The 23,150-nt window shown below is 37.9% G+C and overlaps 1 protein-coding gene across 2 annotated transcripts in view; it reads left to right on the top strand.

Annotated features, from left to right (window-relative positions):
• Positions 1-486: 486 nt before the first annotated feature.
• Positions 487-23,150, top strand: part of GLRA2 (glycine receptor alpha 2) — a 179,917-nt gene continuing 157,253 nt past the window's right edge. For both annotated transcript variants that reach the window (XM_039233918.1, XM_039233919.1), the window contains exons 1-2: positions 487-554; positions 2,721-2,854. In XM_039233918.1, the coding sequence (XP_039089849.1) occupies positions 487-554; positions 2,721-2,854 (202 nt within the window). The remainder of the gene's footprint in view (positions 555-2,720; positions 2,855-23,150) is intronic.

Here is a 23,150-nt window from a genome sequence, read left to right on the forward strand (position 1 = left end):
GCCCTCTTTCCCCCTGCTTATTGCAGCGCGCAGAGTCCTTTCTTCTCTCTCATTTACAACTTCTTTTAAAAAGAGAACATTTTCTAGAGAAAAGAGGTTTGCTAAACAGAAAGGACATAAAACAAAAGCCACAGCAACCCAATTCCAGCATGGCATTGTCACCAGCCCCCTTTGCGTGGTGATGCGATTAAGGTAGCGGAATTTTTATTATTCAGGAAGAGCAGCTGGGGAATCCATCAGTTCTAAGGCTTTGTCTTTCCTTGGTTAACTGATGGTCCTGAGCCCCGGTTTGACCTGACCATGATGCCTAGGACTGGCACTTTTTGTTTTTTCTCAGCAAACTGTGCAAACCCAAATCTCTTTTTGATTTTCAAGGAAACTAGATTCCTGCCAGGTTTTGAATCTGGACAATAAATAGACACTCTACCCTAGCTTCTTTTTGGATTCATTTCGGGACTATTTTCCACAAGCATCACAGAAACAGGAATGAACCGGCAGCTAGTGAACATTTTGACAGCCTTGTTTGCATTTTTCTTAGAGACAAACCACTTCAGGTAGGTGAAACGACTTTGCATGCTGATATTTTCCCCATGAAAACTGTTTGAAAGAGAATGTATCATACAATTTTTATCTATCTTTCTATGCCCTGGGCCATATTATTTTAATTTCATAGAGAAGAATTAGATTTCTTTTGTTCTTTTAAAAGGCGTAATTATGGTGGGAGGGCAGTAAATTTTCACAAAGGCAAGTTTTATGATGCATAACCCCACTCTATGCATTTCAACACGTTTTCACAGCCAGTGTGATATTACGACAGCCTAATGAGTTGCATGCTTTTTACATTTCTATATAATGATGATTTTTTTGCTTTCAAATTCTTCTTAAAGTCATTTAAAATGATTATTGGATGCAATGCTTTTCATGTGGTGGAAGTGATTGGATTAATTTGTTAGGAGCATGCTCATTTTATATAAAATATAAAAGAACTCTAATTCTTAGTCAACTTGAAACTTGTATTTCAGCAACTAGATGCATGCATACTATGAGCACTACAATTCGAAATTTCTTGAAACATCAAAAATATTTAAAATCTCATTTTACCACTATATTCCACTGTTCGGTATATTTGGAAGTTGAATGCCCACCAAAATTCAATTAATATCACATCTTTGCATTTATCTATGCATGAGAAATGGACTATGCATAATTAAAACAAGTGGGAAATCATTCTTTGCATGCTTGCATTTTCTACCTAATTTATAAATTACCAAATCAATTGATACTTCAAAACATCAGATAATTATCAGTAAGTGAAATAGCCATCCTAATGGCAGAGGTTCTAAGACAGCAGAGAGATAAGACATGTTTATACAACAGTGTGTAGGAGTCCTCATTTAATTTTCACCAAATTTTATGGTATTTTTTCACAGAACCAAGAGAGATGGAACATATAGCAATAATGCTAGGAGTACTCGGAAAACCCACTATGTTCCTTTCAGGTTCACACCTCCTATGATTAAGAAAAACTGTAGGCTGGGTTTCATTTGAATCATCATCACCACCATCATCATCATCATCTTCATTACCACCACTACCACCATCATAATCAAATAATATTTGATTAATCAGATGAATCTGCATATGAGAATGTGAGTATTTTTAGATGATTGTATCAATTTTAACTCCTACGAAATGTTAAACTCCTCCTTGCACTTAATACATTGTATTTAATACTACTTCTTCGAAAAACTGGCAAAAATGTGTTTTCTCAGTGATAGAATTAATAAGATTATTTGTCAAACTATTAAAAACAAAGCTTGTAAAATATTATGCTTTAGAGAAGAAACAGGCATTCAGTCAACCACTATGTATTGTGAAAGAATTCATTTCACTACAAACCAAATGGTCTCTTTTCATAAGCCCTTTAAGGAAATTAAAAACATGAGAAATTTTCCAATTAACATTTAGTGTGTTTGATTATGCAGAAGACAAAATGATTTAGAAGTTCTTTTTCATGAATACTAGAGAGTCAACAATTTAAACACTAGTATATAAATAACACCTGATAAAATAATAGAAGTACAGACACACTTTTGTTGACCTATTTTAGAATGAAGATAAATGTCCAAGTGAAGCTTTTCTGTTAGACAGTGCATTGAAAATTAATAGTTGATAGCTGGAATAGAATCCAGCAGGTGAGAAAATAAGCAACAGAATGATTAGTTCACTGTTTACTTTGTTCTACCCATATTATATATACTTCTAATAAAAAGTAGAAGACTTATATTAAGGTCTGAAATGCTGGAAGAATTGTTTGAAAGTCATGGGGGAACGATTTTAAGACAATCACATTTTAGAAGTTACCATCTTCATTCTATTATCATCATCTTCATTTCTCTGATGACTCTAGAAAGAAATAGCTTCAATATATATCCATGAAAACTATAATATAAACTATGCATCTTGTATCATCTGAAACATCTTTATAGCTACAGTTTGGACATCTAGGAGATATGAATCAGGATTTATAACTCTCATCATTTAAAGTTAACTTTAGAGAATGTACAAGTTCAGAAGCTGACCAAAGAGTTTGCAATTTTCTTTTCCTTCTTACAAACATATCAAATATATTAACAAAACATGATGCCAAACATTCTGTGGGCATTAGTTCTCAGGCAATAGGAGTGCAATTGTTGCTAAAAAAAAGTTAATGTGTTTAGGACGGCTTTCTGCAAAGACCATGACTCCAGGTCTGGAAAACAACCTTCACAGACCCTATCGCCTTCAGATTTCCTGGACAAATTAATGGGAAGGACATCAGGATACGATGCAAGAATCAGGCCAAATTTTAAAGGTAGGTTCCATTTAAATTTATGTTAATTAAGCCTGTGGGAAATTTAGATGTTTGAATAATCTGAAATAAGTGTTAAGGACTTTTTATTATAAAATGGAAACAAGTATAGTATTCATTTCACTTTGGCATTCTTTTGAGCTAGCCAAAATTTAATAGCTTAAATTTTACAGATTGTTTGCCACCTTTGAAAACTTTCCTCGTTTTAATTCTATTCCACAAAGAAAACTAATGTCAGAGATTATTGTTACATTCCCTATTTTAAGTGGGAGTGTGACTGGAAATGAATACAAGAGCAAGTGATGGATTTGACTTGTATGAATGTCTACCAGGATTCATACAAGATTCAATGACTGCTCAAAATCTTTGGTTTTCATTTTGAATACCTACTCTCAAAGTGAAGTTTAAATCTCAATATAAAACATGCCATTTTACACACTGGCAGACCTCTCTCAGTTTTCAACATTGTGACAAGAAGCTTTAATTGAATACATCAGAAATTTTTGGTTTCCTCTTGTTTAAACATTTTAATTGTTTATTTGAAATTGTTTATCTGAAATTAACAAAAATCATAGAATTGTAAAGTGGACATGTCAAAGATGGTGGATACTTTCTTTGTTTAATTAGAAACAAACCAAAAAGTTTGATGTTTTTATTTGTTTAACATTATGAAAATGTAATTAATCATTTGTAGAAATTACTTTTTATCTATTTATTTTAATTCTAAATAAGAACCAGTTATAATAAATGAATTATTCCTGATGCTTAAATTTTTTAAATACATATTATAAGTAACAATAGAATTTTATCTTGTAATTTAACATAATGCATTGTGGAGTGTTTATAATATTTTATAAGAGAGGAATCTTAAAATATTCTAGATAGTACGTCATAATTCATGCATTGCTTTGGTTTTGCTTATTAGAGATTTAGTTGGATTGCTTTCCTTGAGTTTTGATTAAGTTTATTATTGGCAAATATGAGCATGAAAACTAAATTCTAAATAATTTCTTCTTTAAATGCTACACCTCTGAATATACCCAGATGAGGGCACATTTGATAAACAGATATGTCAGAATTTTGACAATACAAATGTTTCTGATTTATAGAGTATTTCCAAAAGAAAAAACAGAACTAAGTTCAAAGCTTGATTCTCCTGAAAACAATTTTCATGCTCATCCCATTTCATACTAATTTTGTGGTCATTGCTTTGGAAGTCAATATTTGAAATAAAATCCTCTGAGTAACAAGTTGAGAATGAGCCTTCAATGGGACTGCTCATTCATACATTTATTCACTTAGTCATTCAATAACTTTTGAGTCTGAACTATATGGGAAATATTAACTACTGCATGCTTTGAAAAGTTGAGAGATGAAACAGACTTGGGAGCTACTGTCAAAAATTTTAGAGGGGAAAGCAGATGTTATATCAATAATTAAATATGATAATATATAATATTAGACAGAAATACTTAAGTAGTTAATAGTTAAATAACATTAGGAAGTACAGATAAAACGCTACAGGATTCCAACAAACGAAAAGATGATTTTCTATTAAGCTATTCATGGAAAAGTTTCATAGAGAAAGTCCAGTGATAGAAAACCGCTTCAAGTTTATGAGCATCTTGTTTAATAGCAGCAATTATTCATTATTTTCTAAAAGTAACTTTTCAAAAGGGGAGAGAAGTGCAGAGAGTAATAGAACAAACACCCATGTTGCCATTGCTACTTTAAATGACCATGTACGATGAGTAATCATTTTCACACAGCTTTTTTTCTAGTTCTTCTGGGGATGTTAGTCTTTGGAAATGATATTTTTCATGATTCTAAAGGACAAACAAATGGAGAGAATATCAAGTATAGCAAATCATAGCCATGTTTTTGACATCTTTCCACTAAAGACCTGAGCACAGGATGTTTTAAAGACTTATAAAAAGGAAATGGGGTAGATATCCTTTAAGACTCTTAACATTAATGGACTTCACTGAGTTTTGCCTCCCTCTCCATTTAACTCTCCACATCAAGGAACCCTAATCCTCTTTCATAAATTTTATTTACATGAACCATTTATATCAGATTAATTACCTAACAGCTCCCACAACTCTCTTTACTCTGAGAATCTTGGCTCTTCCTGGAGGTAAATCATTATCCATTATTTTAGACTAAAATAATTTTCACTCCTTGTGTTCCCACAAAACTTTATATGTGTAATATAGTTCTTTTGCATATTTATGTTTTATCAACTCACCCCACAATGCATCTGAGAGGACAGGAAGGTAGTATATACAACACACACACACACACACACGCACACACACACACACACACACAAACATCATGTAGGGAAAAGAAGTATCCTTTTCTCCAGAATGAGGAAATAAGGGCTGAGAAAGAAAGGAAAATTAAGATCAACTATGAAGATTAGTGCTTCCAATTAGTTGTAGTAGAAGCTGAGGGTAGAAACTTTTGAGGGACCAACCAGTGGTCACAATGGCTAGTAAAGATGATCTTAGCTGAGCTGAGGAGAAAGAAATAAAGAGATAATATGGAACTTGTAAAAACAAGGAGGTTAGGAAGAACATTATAGTACTTACTGTAACTTATTGTAGTTGATTAGCAATGTATGAATGAGAAATGTTATATAGTGTGTAGAAATGAAGGTTAATTAGGAACTGGGACTATGTCTGGAATAGTGACAGACACCCTGTAAATGCTCAAAAATAATCTGGCTATGATAACAAGAAACATGGTGATGATGATGATGATGATGATGATGATGATGATGATGTTGAAAACAACAATAATAGTAATTAAGAAGACAGAAGGGCAAGATTTGACCACAGAAATAAAAACAAGAGCAAAATATGGGTTGTTGAGGTAAAGGGAATGGCTTTTCTAGATGTCTTATTAAATATTAGCTCTTCTCTGTTTTCCTTGCTGCCATACATTGGCAAGAGAACAGGAAATGCATATGCATAATTTTTCTTATTGGATGGAATTTTTCCTGCATGCTTTTAAGTCAGTAAAATATTTCATGTCTATTCCATATCCCTGATGGGCTCTGAAAGATGTCATAATGGGCATATATACAAGAAGGAAAATGGATGTAAGCTAGAAAAGGGGACCAGAAGTGAATCAGACATAGGCTCCATAATTGAGAGCCATTCTTAGAAACTATAGGGGAAAACTGGCTTTTCTGATGTGCTGAAGCACAAGTGTATAAACAAAGTCATGAGTCAGTGTTGCCAATTGCATTCCATCTATAAGATCCATAGAGACCTGGGTCAGATCTTGTCAAAACATAAAATTTCGAAATCTTCAGTTCAGATGAACACACAAGCCATATTCATTCACAATTACCTGGTTCTGAAACCATGGTAAGCATTGATTCCATGTCAACAGAGGGGCCACTTTCCCCACTTGGGTGATTTTTCTCATTGTCAGTTGATTTATCATGGTGTTATTCCATCATTGTATCAGATATTCCTTTGTTATCTTGAAGATAACATTTGAAAATGCCTCTTTAAACATTAAGCTTTTAAGGAGGCCTAATGAAATGCTCAAACCTGGGCAAAATGCATGGGTTCTGATTCTGTCTCTTTGAAACAAAGCCTTTATCGATTTTAATGAAATTTACTTTGAAAATAAAATTAACTTAGAGTCATTTTCTAAGTTTCATCCCAATGTGAATAAATAACATTTCACTATAGCATTCATTTTGGAATAGGATCTGGAATAGATAATGCCAGGAGATAATTATTCACTCCACTTCTTTGTGCATGCCACGCACACTAAATTTTTTCTAAGTCTGGAGACCTAAATTTGAAAGTGTAATGTGTGACATTAAAACCTATATTTGCATGCAGTATGGTTTCCTTCATTTTCTAAGGAGTTATCAGCTCAAGAGGTGTTTCAGATACAAGTAGAAATAGATCCACTTCCAAAAAACTAGAGGTTAAGATTTCTCCTCTTGGAAATTCTATTGTATGTAGCCAAGTGGAGCTCAAGCTCAAATGTGCTTACCAATCCTTGTAGGGGGTGGTTTGAGCACAAATGTCCAGCAGGGACATTTGGAAAGGGTGATTCTCTCAGTTAGTAAGAATGCAGCCCCAGCGTGATCATTTCTTTGATCATCCTCATAGATGTGGGGCATCAGATGTTACTATGGATTCTGAGAAAAAGAACAGATTTCTTGCAAGTATCAAAAGTATTTGACTTGAGTGCAGGAAGTTGCAGAAGCTTTCAGGCACCTGAAAGGGTACAGCCATTTTAGAACAAGACAATAGGAGATAAAAGGGGAAAAGGGATTATTGAAATGAAAGGCTGCAGGTAACAAAGGGAAGTTTATATATGACAGTTTTCTTTAGAAATGATGCTGATTAAGATTTTTTTTTCAGTTTGTTTAACATTTATTTTTGAGAGAGAGACAGAGTGCTAGCAGGGTAGGGGCAGAGAGAGAAGACACTGGAGACATAGAATGTGAAGCAGGCTCCAGGATCCAAGCTGTCAGCATAGAGCCCGACGTGGGGCTCAGACTCACGAGCTGTGAGATCATGACTCTAGCCAAAGTTGGACACTTAACTGACTGAGCCACCCAGGTGCCCCAAGATTTTTGAACATCTGAAATCCATTGACTGTGTCACAATTTAGCTTTTCTGTGTTCTATGGACACCAACCAGTACTGTTGTATGTACTAGGCTGCTACAATGGGCCTACAAGGTGCTTGGCAGGGATTTAGGTGATATCAGTGAGGAGGCATGTACAACATTCTAAAAGATTATGGCGAAGTATAAGTTTTCCTTTCCATGGTGACAGAGTAGTATGGTGGAAGGCATCCTAGACTTGGATCCAGAAAATACACATTCATGTCCTTTCTGAGAAAAGGTGTCTTCACCTCTCCATGCCTTAGGTTTTCTTCTGCCTTTGCTCATCTCATTTGAGTCCTTCTGAGCATCAAATGAGATCATGTGTCTGAATGATTTGTTTTTAACTATTATGTTTATTGCAAACCATTTAAATTATTATTACTAGTCCCTCATTTCTCTTTTGTAACTGACACTGATGATGTATCTTCAAAGCTAACCCTTTATGGCAGGTGGGGCTTTATTGTTACTCGATTTTTGTTAATGGACACTAATCAGAACATAGATGCCATGAGCCTCAGTTGGTTCTCCTTTTATTAGATTGGTGGGAAGATTTCCAACTTGAAAAAAGCTAATTCATATTCCTAAATATGAAACAAAGAGGTGGGAAGGAATTATCTTTATCAACTCAAATCCCATCCCTGATTATTTTCTTGGACTCATTTTTTTTTTTTTTACAAGAACCAAGTAAAAGAAAGAACCAACTTTCCTTGGCCTTAGAAAGAAGGACCCTAAGTTTAACTGAAGATACATGACTGTCATTTCTTATGTAATTTCTTGTCCAGTTACTGCAGTTGCAAGGGTCACTGCACAAGCATGCAGAGTTGATTTCTTATTTTAGAATGAGTATTTTAAAGAGAACATTTGGTCTCTACAACATGGCAGGTTAAGAGCACTGGAAATGGAACCCCACAATTGAGTTGTTGAGAATGTATTGCATTGCTCCTTGGTAGATTCTGGGTAACTTCATATCCTTAATTTTCATTATTGAAGGAACCTAAACATTTTATCCTAAGTTATATAGTGCTTGCTGTCCATCTTGAAGGACAATTCAGTACATTTTGCTGATAACCTAAGACTTCTTTTTTTAAAGATATCAGGGTATCTTGGTACTTCATGATTAGACATTAAAATGTGTCCAGTTAGCATGATCAGGTTTAGAGTGAGGAAAAAGTCATCATTAGTTTATTCTTGGTGGTGTTGAATATTTTTCTTGATGTGTTGGATAAGACATGTTTGGAACAGGGTCTTAAAAATGGTGGGGGAAAGGGAGAGAGGCAAACCATGAGAGACTCTTGAATGCTGACAAAAACTGAGGACTGATGGATGTGGGGGGAAGGGGGGATGGGCATGGAGGAGGGCACTTGTGGGGATGAGCACTGGGTGTTATGTGGAAACTAATTTGACAATAAAAAAAAAAATTAAAAAAAATGGAAATACAGTTGATCGATCCTCATAAGAACAAGGTCTTCGGAAGTGTTCTGGGTATTCTGTGTTTAACACCTAAGAGGCTGTCTTGACTGGGGCATGCAGCATTTGCTCATGGACTGATTTCTTGAGAGGGCTACTCTGGACACTCATGACTGACTGCAGACATTGTCTGTCATGTGAGATTCACTGAAGGAAGAAGCTGTACAAAGGAATAGGTCTCTAAATGGTATTCTTAAGTGAGAAGGACATTTAAAAATAAAGCTACTGGGTTACTCTCTTGGAGTCTAGTCTAGCTATCCAAGCAAGTGTGGTCATGGGGCAAGTACAAGGGGAAAGTTGGATCCTGTCTTGGACTCATGCCCTAGCTTGTGTAGCCACCATCCCTTTATGAACATGAGTATACCAAATGGTGTCTCTGTTTTCTCAACACATTTATCCAGGAGGGCAAAAGAAAATCATGGATCAAGTTAAAATATGGAAAGTCAATAGGCAATTATCATGACTGCGACTGTATAAGTTTTGTTTTCAATTTCTTCTTTTTTCCTGATGGGAGGGGGGCATATTTTCTTGTAGAAAACTAAGCTACATCTGCCCATGCATTTTCAAAGCAGTAGAATAAATTTGTAGCAAGGGGGCATATATATGGGGACAAAAAATTACATGTAATGGTTTTACATCTTTATATTGGAGTCTAAACACACAGGTCATTTCTTTATTCCTATAATAAATACAGAGTAATTACTCTGAGCCAGGTGCCACGTTACTTGCCAAGTATAAGATGGTAAACAAAAATTTAACTTTTAAGTGTCAGTTCTCATTTCACTAAAAACGGAAATATAACTTGTAAACTGAATCTTGCATCATCCAGGACCTTTGTAGGAAAGAAATGGCATGCTCCAATGGGGTGTGAGAAGGTTTGGAAAACCAGTCCCAAAAGGAGAGTGTAGTACTCTGGGACTATCAACAACAGACCCAAAGAGGCAAGGGAGGGAGTGGTTACCAGAACCTAGAGAATGTGGTTATATAGACAGGCCACTTAATGAGATCTGTAGAGCAATGTAATCAGTCTATGCTGTCCTAGCAGGGAGAAAGCTAGAGAATAAATATTCTGACTTTACTTTCCTCCTGTGTTCCATTTTCTTGTGGGAGCTTCTCTTTGGCTCAATCCAACTAGAAGTTAGAGAGCAAGGCAGCTCAAAGATGCATACCTGAAAGGTCAGCTTTTCAACGTACAGAGAACAGAAAAGAGAAGAGAGTATCTCTGGGAAGAAATGGAAGATAATCAGCACAAAGCCAATGTATGAGCAAAGTGGTCCCTCAGTCTTCAGGTGGTGGAGCACACATCTCCAGAACTGATAATCAGTTTAAAAAGCCTTCCATTATCAATCTTGGGAAAGAAGGGAAGTGAGAAAGGGATGTCATTTGGATATATTATCCCAAGAGTGATACCTCTAAAAGCGTAGAAGAAAGAGGTAGATAATGTAAGGTGATAGTTCTCTCTCCTAAACTGACAAGTGAAAGAGGCACATTGTGTGTGTGTGTGTGTGTGTGTGTGAGAGAGAGAGAGAGAGAGAGAGAGACAGACAGACAGACAGACACAGGAGGAGAGACGAGAAAGCTTTCTGTTGAGTATATGAAAATAATTAATACAGCTTCCTATCTAATATGTTTATATGTTTGCCAATATTATATTGTTGTCCTTTACCCCATGGTCATGCCCTCCAGGCTCCTCATACTGGGTTGTGCCATGGGCTTAGATTTGAGCATAAGACTTAATGCCCAGTCTCTTTGGGGTAGCCTTTCTGAGACATATTCTTTCCATCCATGCTCTTGTGTTCTACATAGAGCTGAAGAGCGTTAGACCAAGAAAAGACTGGGCGGAGGTTAGAGGAGCGTGAAGACCAGGAGCAGAGTAGTGTGCGCTCCTAGGAAATGGTGAGGCTGGGGAACAGGTGCTCGTTTTCTACTCCTTGGCTGGTTTGATTACTGCACCTGAAACACAGCTACTTATCCTGGCAATTCTGCTACTTTAGGAAAACCTCAGAACCACTTTACCACATAATTTTTCTTTCATTTTTAAAACCCATGTGTATATAGAAGATAATATAATCTATCTTTTTCTGATTTATTTACATTTAAATACTGCAAGATGTTGATTTCTAAGAACCACTTCATGTCTAACAAGGCAGTTGAGATTTCTTTTATCAGGCTTTCTCCTACAAAAAGCATTCTATGCCCTCAAAATGTATTCAGAAAACAAGGAGTGTGTTTATTCAGCTTTGAACCTCACACTCTCTGAAAAGTGGATGATACACACATTTGGAAACAGCACTATAGCAACTCGAGCTAAATGATGTGATTCAGGATAATTTATAAATATAATAATGCAAGGCTCATAGTGGAATTCTTATATTCTACTTTTTCCTTTGAGTTAACTCTGGTTTTAGTACTTGAACATTGTATAAAGTATGTGAAGTCAAAGGAGTTAGGATTTAATATTAAACCAAGTGAGCAACCAACCAGATGTGTTTCTCTAACCACGTGTTTCAGAGCACCTGCCTCAGAGCCACCTGAGAGTTCTGGTGAAAAGGCATATACCTGGCCCCACACTTCTCCAGCCTCACCTCTTTAGAATTGCTGGATGATGGGATCTTAAAATATCCACTTGAACCAATTCATAACACCTTGCAGCTTATAGGACTAGAATGAGAAAATTTTACTCCTGTATCTGAAGAATAATACCTTCCTTGTATTTTTCCCTGATACTGTGTGCCAGGAATTGCTTTACCAAATAAAGGTGGGGGGGGGGGGCGGCAATCCCACTAGAGGAAAAAAAAAATTCTAAACAAAGACTCACGAGGCCTGGCTTTAACTCCAGTCTTGTCAGCTGTGACTGGAGCACCATCTAACCTTTCTGGGATTCATTTTTGTCATCTCCAGAAATAAAGGATTTGGACCAAGATGTCTATGTCACTTCCGACTTTGATAGTCCCTCGTCTTTATATTCTAAATTAAAACTCTAGGGTATGTCATTTTATAAATTATTAAATCACCCACAGAAGAGCTTGGATACATCCAATTTTCCTAGAGAACTGGTCTTTCCTTTGAGAAATATGAATTATGTCCAGATTTTTTTTTTTCGCAGTTGCCCCTGTCTCATCTTAACGACCAATATTTCATGGATGATCATTACCCTATGGGAGGACTCTGGAAACTTATGAGGGGATTCCTGAGGAAATCAGGCATTTAAAATTTTGTCTTGCTTTTGGTTTTGAGGTGGCAAATTCATGCACAGAGGCTGCTTCCAGGAAAAGTACCTGCCATGTTTCTTTCATTCAGCATCTGGCCAAAGATGTTTCTCAAAACGCTAGTCCCATGAAATGTTCTCAGATAAGAGGCTTAAAATGTAGAATAAGAATGGGAAAGTCTATAAAACATCCTCTGAGAGAGCCCCAATATTCATTAGCATATTAAAAAATTTGAGAAACCCTGCAGTAAAAATATACAAATAAATATTTTTAAAACTCTTTTCACAGGGGCTTATTCTATACTTATTTGATCATGAATTTCTTAAATGAGTAACATTTTGGGGGACTGGTATTTCATGGAATACACTTTGGAAAATGTAGTCTTGGTAAAATCCATAATTAAAATTTTTTAAAATATTTATTTATTTTTGAGAGAGAGGATGAACATGAGATGGGGAGGGGCAGAGAGAGAAGGGGACAGAGGATCTGAAGTGGGCTCCATGCCAGCAGCAGAAAGCCCGATGTGGAGCTTGAACTTATGAACTGTGAGATCATGACCTGAGCCAAAGTCGAATGCTTAACCAACTGAGCCACCCAAGAGCCCCTAAAATCCATAAATCTAAATGAAATCATTTGCCATGAAAACAGATGATGATGATGCTCTGAAAGATAATATCCATAAGAGTGAGAAGGCCCCTGCATTCAGTAAATGTGGCTTTCATTTTGATACATGGTCAACATTATTATCCTGATGCCACAAGAGAATTACTCTACAAGTTAAAATATTATTGCAGGCTATTTTTCTCCTGCTTCATTTACATGAATAAATGAGCAAACAGTGGTGTTTTGTAAAAAACAAACATTGAAGACAAAAGAAAAGACATTAGTTAATACAGCAAAATACTTCGATCCGATAAACATCTTCTGTTTTAGTCTTTATGATTCCTGAATGCTGAATGACAGATATACATCTAAACAAGTAACCTTTAACCTTGAACTAAAGACATTTCTTCAGAAGGATAGGACAAACTTTCAGCCTCGTATGAAGAATTTCCTTTTGGATTGTCATCTTCTCTTTCAGGCAGTTTTCCAAGATGGATAAATTTTATGGTTGCATAATTTCCATTCCACTGTTTGTTTAGAATTTTTTTCACATCATTTCCTTGAAATGAAATTTTTCAAATTTGAATTGATTCTTAAAAACCCCACATTTAAAAAACTGAAATTATCTTAAATAACTTGTATAGGTTTAAGATTAAGGTCTTCATTTATTAGCATTAAAATATATTCTAAGTGGGTCTTCTCAAAATTAATTATGTTTCATACTTAGATATATAAATTCCCAGGTAAAACTATTGAAAATTGTTTGCAATAAAGATGGATGCGGAAAGAAATGTATTTGAAATAATCACTAAATTATATACATAATCTTTATTACTAGTTCTTTCCCCATGCTTTCTCTGAGAGAGTTTGTCAAATAACCAAGTATGATTTTCCCTTCCTATTTCTTACTCCAGGATCTTAGGAAAATAAAGAGAACAAAGTAGGGAGTGACGACATATTAAAGCTACCTTAGATTTAGTCAATGGCTTCTGATCCATGCCATTGATTTCATACAGTAGATGAAGATACATTGATGATGGACCAACTACCCATGCTGTATGAGACTAGTCCTTTATTTGAAACATTGCTTCAAGGTATCCACAGTGATGGCATCAGTGTTACTGACATTTCACAGCACAAACCACAGACAGTGGAATACCAATTTTTAAGCTTTTCTGGTGATTGAGGGTTGGCAGCCTTAGACATCCCGAACCTCGAAGAGGAAATGAGTGAAGATTAACTATAATGAAGTTACTTAGCATATACAGTTTGCTTACTCTGACTTTAAATTTTGTTTTATATAGGCTGGTGCTTGACCCAAATTCCCTGTTACCATTTGCTTCTGATGTCACTGCTGCTTCTCCATTTCGAAGAGGTGGATTGTGGTGTTAGCTATTAGGGGACAAGGAGATGGCTTTGCTGAATCCTTAGTTATAGAAGTCAGGGAATACAAACAAGAAGATAACATTTTCTCCAGGATTCTGAGATTTGCTTTCAAAATGAAATACATAATATCTTCCCAAAATATAAAAATTTAAGAAGAGATCATGCCTCTTTGAAATGAAGTGTCACATAGGTCCAATGTCATGTCTTATGAATAGGAAAGCTGGCACCAAAATTTCCATGTTTTTCAGGAGGAGTTGTGATAGATATAAATGCCACTCTGCTTCTGCTCTCTAAAATTTGAGATAGCTCCTTATGAACAAAGTTGGGATACTATTCAGTATTTATTTTCTCTGGAATATGCTATTTCATTTTCTGGGGCTGATGACCACTCTGTGACCAGTAGCATACTTGATCTAATCCTTACCAAATTAATCCTATCTTATCAGGCTGATTTTCTCCAGCTCCCCAAAAATAGGAGGGATTACCCACAGTCTGGGATATGCCTTACTTTTATTTTCCCCAAGCACCTACCTACACTTCCAATATTCATATTTGTTTATTGGGCACATATGCCTCATTTAAGCTCATCCTTTATTCAAATCTTCTGAAAAAATTTCCCACTTAAAACCCAGCAGGTGGCTTCCTGTACCATAGATCTCCTGACGCCAACCACGTTTATAAAATGCTGGGCTTTCAGCGAAGTGTGTGAATTTGTGACTTGGGGCAAATATCCTAACGCCCATTAAGAAAAGGATTTCCTCAGCAAGAGAACACACTTAAGGAAAAAATTCTACATTTCTACTTGTCAAACAGACTCTGCAAATAGCATAATTACACGCAGATTTTTTTATTTCCTGCCTACTTTTGAAACTGGGTTTGCATAGGGCCCCTGGGTGAAGAGTCTTCCATAGCACCCACTCACCCCAACTGAGTTCATTTAAGAGGTGTCAATGTACAGTTAACAGCAATAGAGCTTAGGTGAAGCAATCTTTGTGGAGCTCAGTGAAAGTGGATCGACATGTGATGCTTCCGCGATTGAGTTATGAGTCCTTCACCACGAGACCTTTCTCATTCCTCTATACATTAAAAGAACATAGATATTATATAAGAATCTGGAACCAGGTGCTAATGATATGTGCCAAAATAAATAAATGTGCATATGTTAAGTCTCAAGTGAGGAGGTATCCCTCAGCGTCGAATGATTCATATAAATGTCAGAATACATTATCTGCTTCAGTGATAGAGCAAAGCCGTTGAGGGTACTAACAAAAAGTGCCCGGCGCCTGGGTGGCTTAGTCGGTTAAGCGTCCGACTTTCGCTTAGGTCATGATCTCGCGGTTCGTGGGTTCGGGCCCCGCGTCGGGCTCTGTGCTGACTGCCAGCTCAGAGCCTGGAGCCTGTTTCAGTCTGTGACTCCCTCTCTCTCTGATCCTCCCCTGCTCAGGCTGTCTCTCTCTCTCTCTCCTAGAAATAAATAAAAAAAAAAACATTAAAAAAAAAAAAAGTGCCCATCAGTGACATCGTGCAATATGCCATATAAATTGCAGAATGACACCTTCGAAAAACGTTATTTACTGCCGAGAGGTGATGTGGCAGGTGCAAAGAAGGCAAAGAAATATAGAATGGTTAATAAATAGATTCTAAAGGCAAGCTAAGATCAGAAATAAACTTCTATACTTTTTTTTAGAAAATTCATAGTGCAGCTGCTCTGAGGTGCCTGATTGGAGATATCTTTATCTGAATGCACAGGAAAAGCAAGCTGAGCTGTCACCCGAGAGAGTGCAGAGCTCAAAATGCTAGTATCCTCTATGTTCCAGGCTTCTCCTGACTCTTGAAATTCTCCTGGGACTTATCACTTCCTTATACACCTGCACAAGGCTTACAAGGATCTTCGTGGTTAGATTGTTGACTACATCTATCTGAGGTTAGATTTCTGAGAGGCAGACCCTGGGTGAGAGTAATTTAAGGATAAGTGAGCAGGAGAGACATAGAAGAGGGGGATAAACTCAGGAAAGAATGGAGGAGAAACCCAGGATGGGTGTGATCTCAGGCAAGGTCCAACAAAGGAAAGGTTCAACCTTATCCTCAGATTTCTGGGGGAAACTCTTCAGTGTGAGCTGCACCCTAGGGTTTTACTGACTAGAGGCAAGAAAGCTGGCTTTTCATACTCCCCTCTGTCAGTGACTAAGTAAAGACTGCCTTCAGGGTGTATGTAGGTGAATGGGGAGCGTAAATTTCCCAGATGCTTCTAGCTAGCTCTTTTCATGTGGGCAACGTGACCTCCAGTAGCCCCAGGACACTCCTCTGTGAAAGGCCACATGTTCTGACTACTGGAAGCAAACGTACACTGAGGTGAGAGGCAGAAAATGCTCAATGGGATCCAAGGAACCTGGGTGGAGAATCAATATTGTCCATCTCAACATGACCATTCCACAGCTCCAGCCATGCCCTCCCACTCTGTTCAGCCTCAGTGCCCTAGTTCTTGTGCCTCAAACCTTTTATTTGTGGTGTTTGGCACTTTAATTTCCCTTCACTGTGCCTGCCTTTCCAGCAGCCTAATGGCTACTCATCCTACAGAGCTCAGCATCAATATCCTTTCCTCTAGAAAGCCTCTCTTAAACCACTAAGTCCACCCTCTGCTCCGTGCTCAAACTACAATTTCTCTTGTGATTGGCTGCTTCCTGTCTCTTTCGCTCTAGACTAGTTCAAGGAGGCCAGAGATTGGGCTTATCTCATTCTCCACTGTACCTCCAACATCTGACAGTAGGTAGGTAGCCAATAAACACTGGTCAAATGGATAGAAAAACTTACAATACCTATCTTATTCCTAGAAAAAAAAAAAACACCTTTATTCTTAGAATCTATACTAAAACAAAGTTGGACATGAACAACTGAATTACAAAAATTATTATCTAGTAATAGTTGTGATTCTTTAGAAATGCATGAAGTTTTCCTCCCATGTGTTATCTCATTTGACTCCTTATGCGTTTCTCAGAATTGAAAACAGCTGGAATTTTGTTTACTATTCTTATAATTTAGGGGGAAGCAAAAGCCATTTTGCTGTCAGACAGGACTTAGGCCAACACTACCTTTCCAGATACATAAAATCTAGGATGGAGCAGAATCAAGGTCATCATATAAAGAGTGAAGACAAAGAAACTCAATCTGCAATACTTCATTGAATATATATTTTTTTAAAATATAATTTATTGTCAAATTGGCTTCCATACAACACCCTGTGCTCATCCCAACAAGTGCCCTCCTCAAAGCCTATCACCCACTTTCCCCTCTCCCACCCCCATCAGCCCTCAGTTTGTTCTCCGTATTTTTAATATAACTATCCCCCTTTCTATTATAGGGTGAGTCTAATTTAGCTTTGAAGTCGCAGGCTTTTGTGCACTTCCTGTCTTTTTAGAAGCCTGATACATGTTTACTGTTGAGTGAGGAGATTCATTCACATATAGATACACATCAAACTTTTGTGGTGCGTATGGCACTGTGCTAGGCTCCAAATAGAGGAGAATTATAACAGAAATTGTTAATTTACCAGCATTCCAACCTCCAACTTTCCTATCCCACCTCCTTCTACTTTACCACTATTCCAGGGCTACCATCCTATGTATAAAAAGCTTTATTTTCCATGCCCAGTTCTGCACAGGGATGTATAGTGGCATCAAATGTACCAAAATAGGATTCACTGGCCTGAGGCAACTTTCCTACTCAGTGCCTGCAGTGTTCAGTAAATAAAACCAATGTACCCAAACGATACTCATGGTGAATATTGGTTATACTTGAATTACCAGTAAATTCCAACTGCTAAAGTAAGATCAGATTCCCTTCATGGTTATAGCCCTTAACTCTTTCCAACCAGTGAGCCTGTGACTGATTCTCTAAAATTCTCCTTTTGAACCTCATCTTCCAGCTTCATCCAAAATCAAAGAGTGGCTTTCAGGGTGTAGGATTCTCTCAGATTATGAGGCAATAGACAAAAATTTTCATAGAGCCTGGGAAGCCCAAGTAAGACACTTACTACTAATGATGATCTTTATATTTCTTTAGAGAGCCCTTTATATGCTAAAGGTCAATCAACAGAGGAGAAAAAAAAGTAGCTCTAGGCTTCATAAAAGAGGTGATGTTTGAATTGGGTCCTATAAGATGAGTAGGTACTCAATGAATGAAAAAGAGGGAAGCCTCTGTGTCCGGGAAGAAAATGGCTAGCTTGGGGGATAACAAAAGATGAGTATACCTAGGGGAAGTAAAAGGAGGGGAGTCATAGAAGATGAGGCTAGAGAATAAAGTTAGGGCCAGAGTGTTAAGGAGATTATTAAAACATAGAAATTTAACCAGAGGTAACAGGAAGGCAATCAAGGTTTTTAAACAGAGAAGGGGCATAATTGAATGTGGTTTCTAAGAAAATAACTGAAAATACCGTTCAAACCATACGCTAGAATGGTGGGGGATCAGAGTGCCATGACAATCACCCACAAGAAAGAAACAGTGAAGCTTTAGGCTTAGGCAGTGACAATGGGCTTGGAGAGCAGGAGCCAGATTAACGAGATAAATTTAAGGCCAAATTGCATTAGACAAGATACGGAGAGTACAACAGAAAGAGTAGTGTTTGACTCAAGGTTCCAGGTTAGGCAGTTGAGCAAACGGTGATTTTGTTTTCCCATAGAGGAGATATAAGAGGCAGCAGATGCTGAGGGAGGAAGATCGGAAGTTCAGCTTTGGACATGTTTTTGAGATGACTATTATAAGTCCAGACAGAGATGCCTAACCTGCAGTTGAAAATGTTAATTTGAAGCCAAGAAGAGATGTCAGGGCTAGAAATGTAAGAAGGGGAGTCATCAGAATGTGGTAGTATCAACTAAGATCACTCAGTGCGGAAGTGTAGAAAGAATAGAGCAGAGGACTAAGGGGGGAGTAGGGGGGAGAGGAGGACTCCAAAAAGAGTCCTGAGAAGGACTGGTCAGAAAATCTGGGAAAGAACCAGGGAAAGATGTAGTCACTGATGTTAAAAGAAGAGAGAGTTTTGTGGACGAGAAAATCAATCATGCCAAGTGCAACAGGAATGTTGAATAGAAAGAGGCAAGGAAATAGACCACTGGGTTTTGTCAGTGGGACATTTTTGACCTTAGCAAGGGCAATTTCTCTAGAACAGGGTGACAAAAGCTTAGATCGTATCTGGTTGTAGAGTGAATGAGATTTTACAAAGTGGAAAGAAGTGAATATGTAAACTTTTCATTTAAAGGAGTAATGTCAGGGATAGGGTAGCCGGTGGCTCAGTTGGTTAAGCATCTGACTTGATTTCGGCCCAGGTCCTAATCTCACAGTTCACGGGTTTGAGTCCTGCATCAGGCTCCGTGCTGACAGTGCAGAGAATGCTTGGGATTCTCTCTCTCCCTCTCTCTCTCTGCCCCTCCCCTGCTTGTGCTCATGTTTTCCCTCTCTTTCTCTCTCTCTCAGAAATAAATAAATAAAAACTTTAAAAAATGTGTACAAAAATAAAAAATAAAAGACTAATGGCAGGGAGAGAAAGCGAGATCAGATATTAGCTTACAGAGTTTGAGAGAAGGGAGTCTTTTGTTTTGTTGTTTTTATATTAAGATGAAAAAAACGCATTTGTGAAATAAGGGAAAGGTAGATTGAAAGTACAAGAGACATAGAAGATAACTGATGAAGCAGAGATCTGGAAGGGACATAAAGGAGTAATGTCATGAAGATAGATGGAGAGATTACCCTTGAAATCAAGGAGAAATATCACTTCCGTACTCTGATAGTAAGTTTTACAGGCGGACAGGATGGTAGTCAGTGTAAGTTCACATCCAATGGCTTCTATTTTCTTGGTGAAGTAGTACTCTATCACCTCCCACAGAGGGGTCACCACCACCAGCATGGGCTGGTCCTGAGTAGAGTCACCATTAAGCTGGAAAAGAGCACCAGGCTCATGATGTTTTGACTTGATGGCCCTGTTTACTTTCAGGAAGGTCCACCCAGACATTCAGGAAGCATTCTGTAAAATTTAAATACATCATAAAAACGGACTTTTTTTTTTTTTACTAACAATACACTTATCAGTAGGGTTACTGAGTAGGGAGATTTTATTTATTTACTTATTTATTTATTTATTTACTTATTTATTTAATTAGAGAGAGAGCGAGAGAGCACATGAACAGGGGATGGGCAGAGGGGGAGGGAGAGAGAATCTCAAGCAGGCTCCATGCTTAGTGTGAACCAAAGACAAGGTTCAGTCCCACGACCATGGGATCATGACCTAAGCCAAAATCAATAGTCAGATACTCAATGGACTGAGCCGCCCAGGTACCCCTAAAATATATTTTAAACATAAGACCCAGAAGATAAAGCTGGAAGGTAATATGTGCAATACTCAGACCAAAAAAATGAGGAAACTAAAGGGGCTCAGTGTCCAAAATAGCCATCATTTGCCTTCTTGGCCAACCCTTTATTCCTCATTGCATCTATCCATATGTTTCACACCATTCTCATTGTAAGGGCCCAGAAAGAGTAAGTTAAGAATAAAAATGTTAGTTTACATTGAGTCCTTACCATGTGTCAAGCATTCCTGTAAGTACGTTGCATATTCATTCATTTAATCTTTCAATACCCCAAGAGCTATTTTACAGATAAAGAAACTAAACAGAGCATAGTGCTTGCTCACAGTTCCATGGTTAGTAAGGGTACAGAGCTAACTTTCAATCCCAGGTAGTGCGGCATGAGTCCACCCTATTCCCAGTAGTGGGATAGTAAAGGCCTAGAAGATTAGTGCTCTTGTCTACCAAGTTCATGAGTTAGACCTGTATCCGTTTCTTAACTGGAGAGCCATGCTGAGGCCTGTGAGTCTGGAAGCCTGCAAGAGCCTTTGAAGCATTTGCCTCAGAATCTGTTTATTATTCATCTTTGTATCTTCAGATTCGAGCACATTATTAATCCTTCATAAATATTTGAGGAATAATTAAATGAATGAGCAAAGTTGATTTCTCTCCAATCAACCAACAGCTTTCTGCTTGGAATACGTTGGAACTGGCTGGCAGCTCACGGGGGCGGGGAGGCAGTCAGTGGCTGAGGAAAGGGGAAGAGATGCAGTCACTGCTTGGCAGGTTACACGCTCTGTGATTTTGTCTCTGACTAATGGCATTTTGAAGTCATGTGTTTACATCTTCTTTCAGTGAAAATTCGTGATGTATTTCAATATATCCCAGAAAAATGCTGACTATGACATACCACAAGCATCTGGCATTTTCTGTAGTCTGATAGTTTACTTCCTAGTGCAGTTTACTCTCTGGGCTCTGGGAATGTTTTCATTTAATAATCTCAATCATTTGGACATAGTGGGAACAAATGCTAAGTCTGGGACCTGACGTCTGCAGTGTGATTCTCTTTAGGATAACTTTCCAACATAGATGCCCAAGCTGGCAAAGATAAGAGGGGAGGGAAGGTTTTAAGTGCCGCTTGCTGGAGTAGTGTTCCTTAAGAACTAAGGAGACTGCTCTCTGAAATAATGTATGTGGTCTCTTCTTAGGCAGAAGGGGGACTGACTGCTTACATACAAAGTCAAGTTTACTTTGTAGCATGGTAAAAATTAATCACAAAGTACTTGGGAGAAACACTTACGATGTGCCTACTTTATAGGTACTCCGGGGACTTACTGAAAGCAGTAATAGGATAGTAATGGTCCTTTAGAAATGTGCCATCTTGGTGAACAAATGAAATAAAGAGATATAAAACAAGTCTGAGCTACACAAGCCAATTCTTCTCTCTATAAACACGCAGCTATGTATGGAATTATGTCATGGAAACTTAGAGTTCTGCATAAGGGAGTTCATGATGGCTGAAGTACAAGGAAGAGGTAGAAAATGAGTGAGGACCTGAACTATAGGTGGGGTTTACAGAGACAATGTGTGCCTCATGATGTGTCAGGCAACATGGTAAGTGTGTTGAATGCAGGGTTTCATTGATTCCCTACAAAATTGAGAAATACTACTGTTACCAATTCCCGCTTTCCACATCCAGAAGCTAACATTCAGAATCCTTACAGCTGGCACAGCTGTGAGAGGCAGAGCAGCTGGTGACATTCAGGCTATGTAGTGCTGGAGCCCACTTACCTACCCACTGCCCCATTCTTGTGGTAGCCTACACAGACCATCAGTGTCTGTGTGGTTTGTTTTTTTTTTTTTTTTTTACAAGTAGTTTATTGTCAAATTAGTTTCCACATAACACCCAGTGCTCATCCCCATCAGTGTCTGTGTTTGTAACAACACGTGGGAGGAACTTAACGGAGGACCTTGGAGGAGAAGAAGGGGGGAAACGGAGGGAGGGGGAGGGAGGCAAACCATGAGAGACTCTTGAATGCTGAGAACAAACTGAGGGCTGATGGGGGTGGGGGGGAGGGGAAGGGGGGTAATGGGCATGGAGGAGGGCACTTGTGAGGATGAGCACTGGGTGTTGTATGGAAACCAACTTGACAATAAACTATTTAAAAACAACAACAACAACAACACATCTGCCTGGAAGGGCACTTGTGAAGAGGTATGCATGAGCTCAGGGTAGTCCCCAGAAAGAAGACTGTTTTAGGAAGATTCGTGTTTTTTCACGTGAGGGACTTTCTACCTCCATTACCTGAGAGTTTGGGAATGGGGCCATTTCTTATCAAAGGATTCTTTTCTACAACAGTGCTATATTGTGTCTGGCACAACACACAAAATTAGAGCCCATTAAAAGCTTCAACAAATCTTGTCTCTAGTGTGAAAGGATTAGGAGTACAAACTCCATTGTATTTCTTTAGCAAATCAGCCAGACTCTCATGTCTACTCTCATGTCTTCAAATTCTAACCGTCTCACGGTCCCAAAGTGATGCTCCTTCCTGCTTGTTGTCATGAGCTCACATGGTGTCTAATGGGAGAATGACATCCTCCGCTTCAAGTGTGAATTCAATTGTGGTGAATGAGAGGAGGCCATTTCACTTCTTCA

Source organism: Hyaena hyaena, unplaced genomic scaffold (genome assembly GCF_003009895.1).
Source record: "Hyaena hyaena isolate Hyena2069 unplaced genomic scaffold, ASM300989v1 scaffold_80, whole genome shotgun sequence".
NCBI lineage: Eukaryota > Metazoa > Chordata > Mammalia > Carnivora > Hyaenidae > Hyaena > Hyaena hyaena.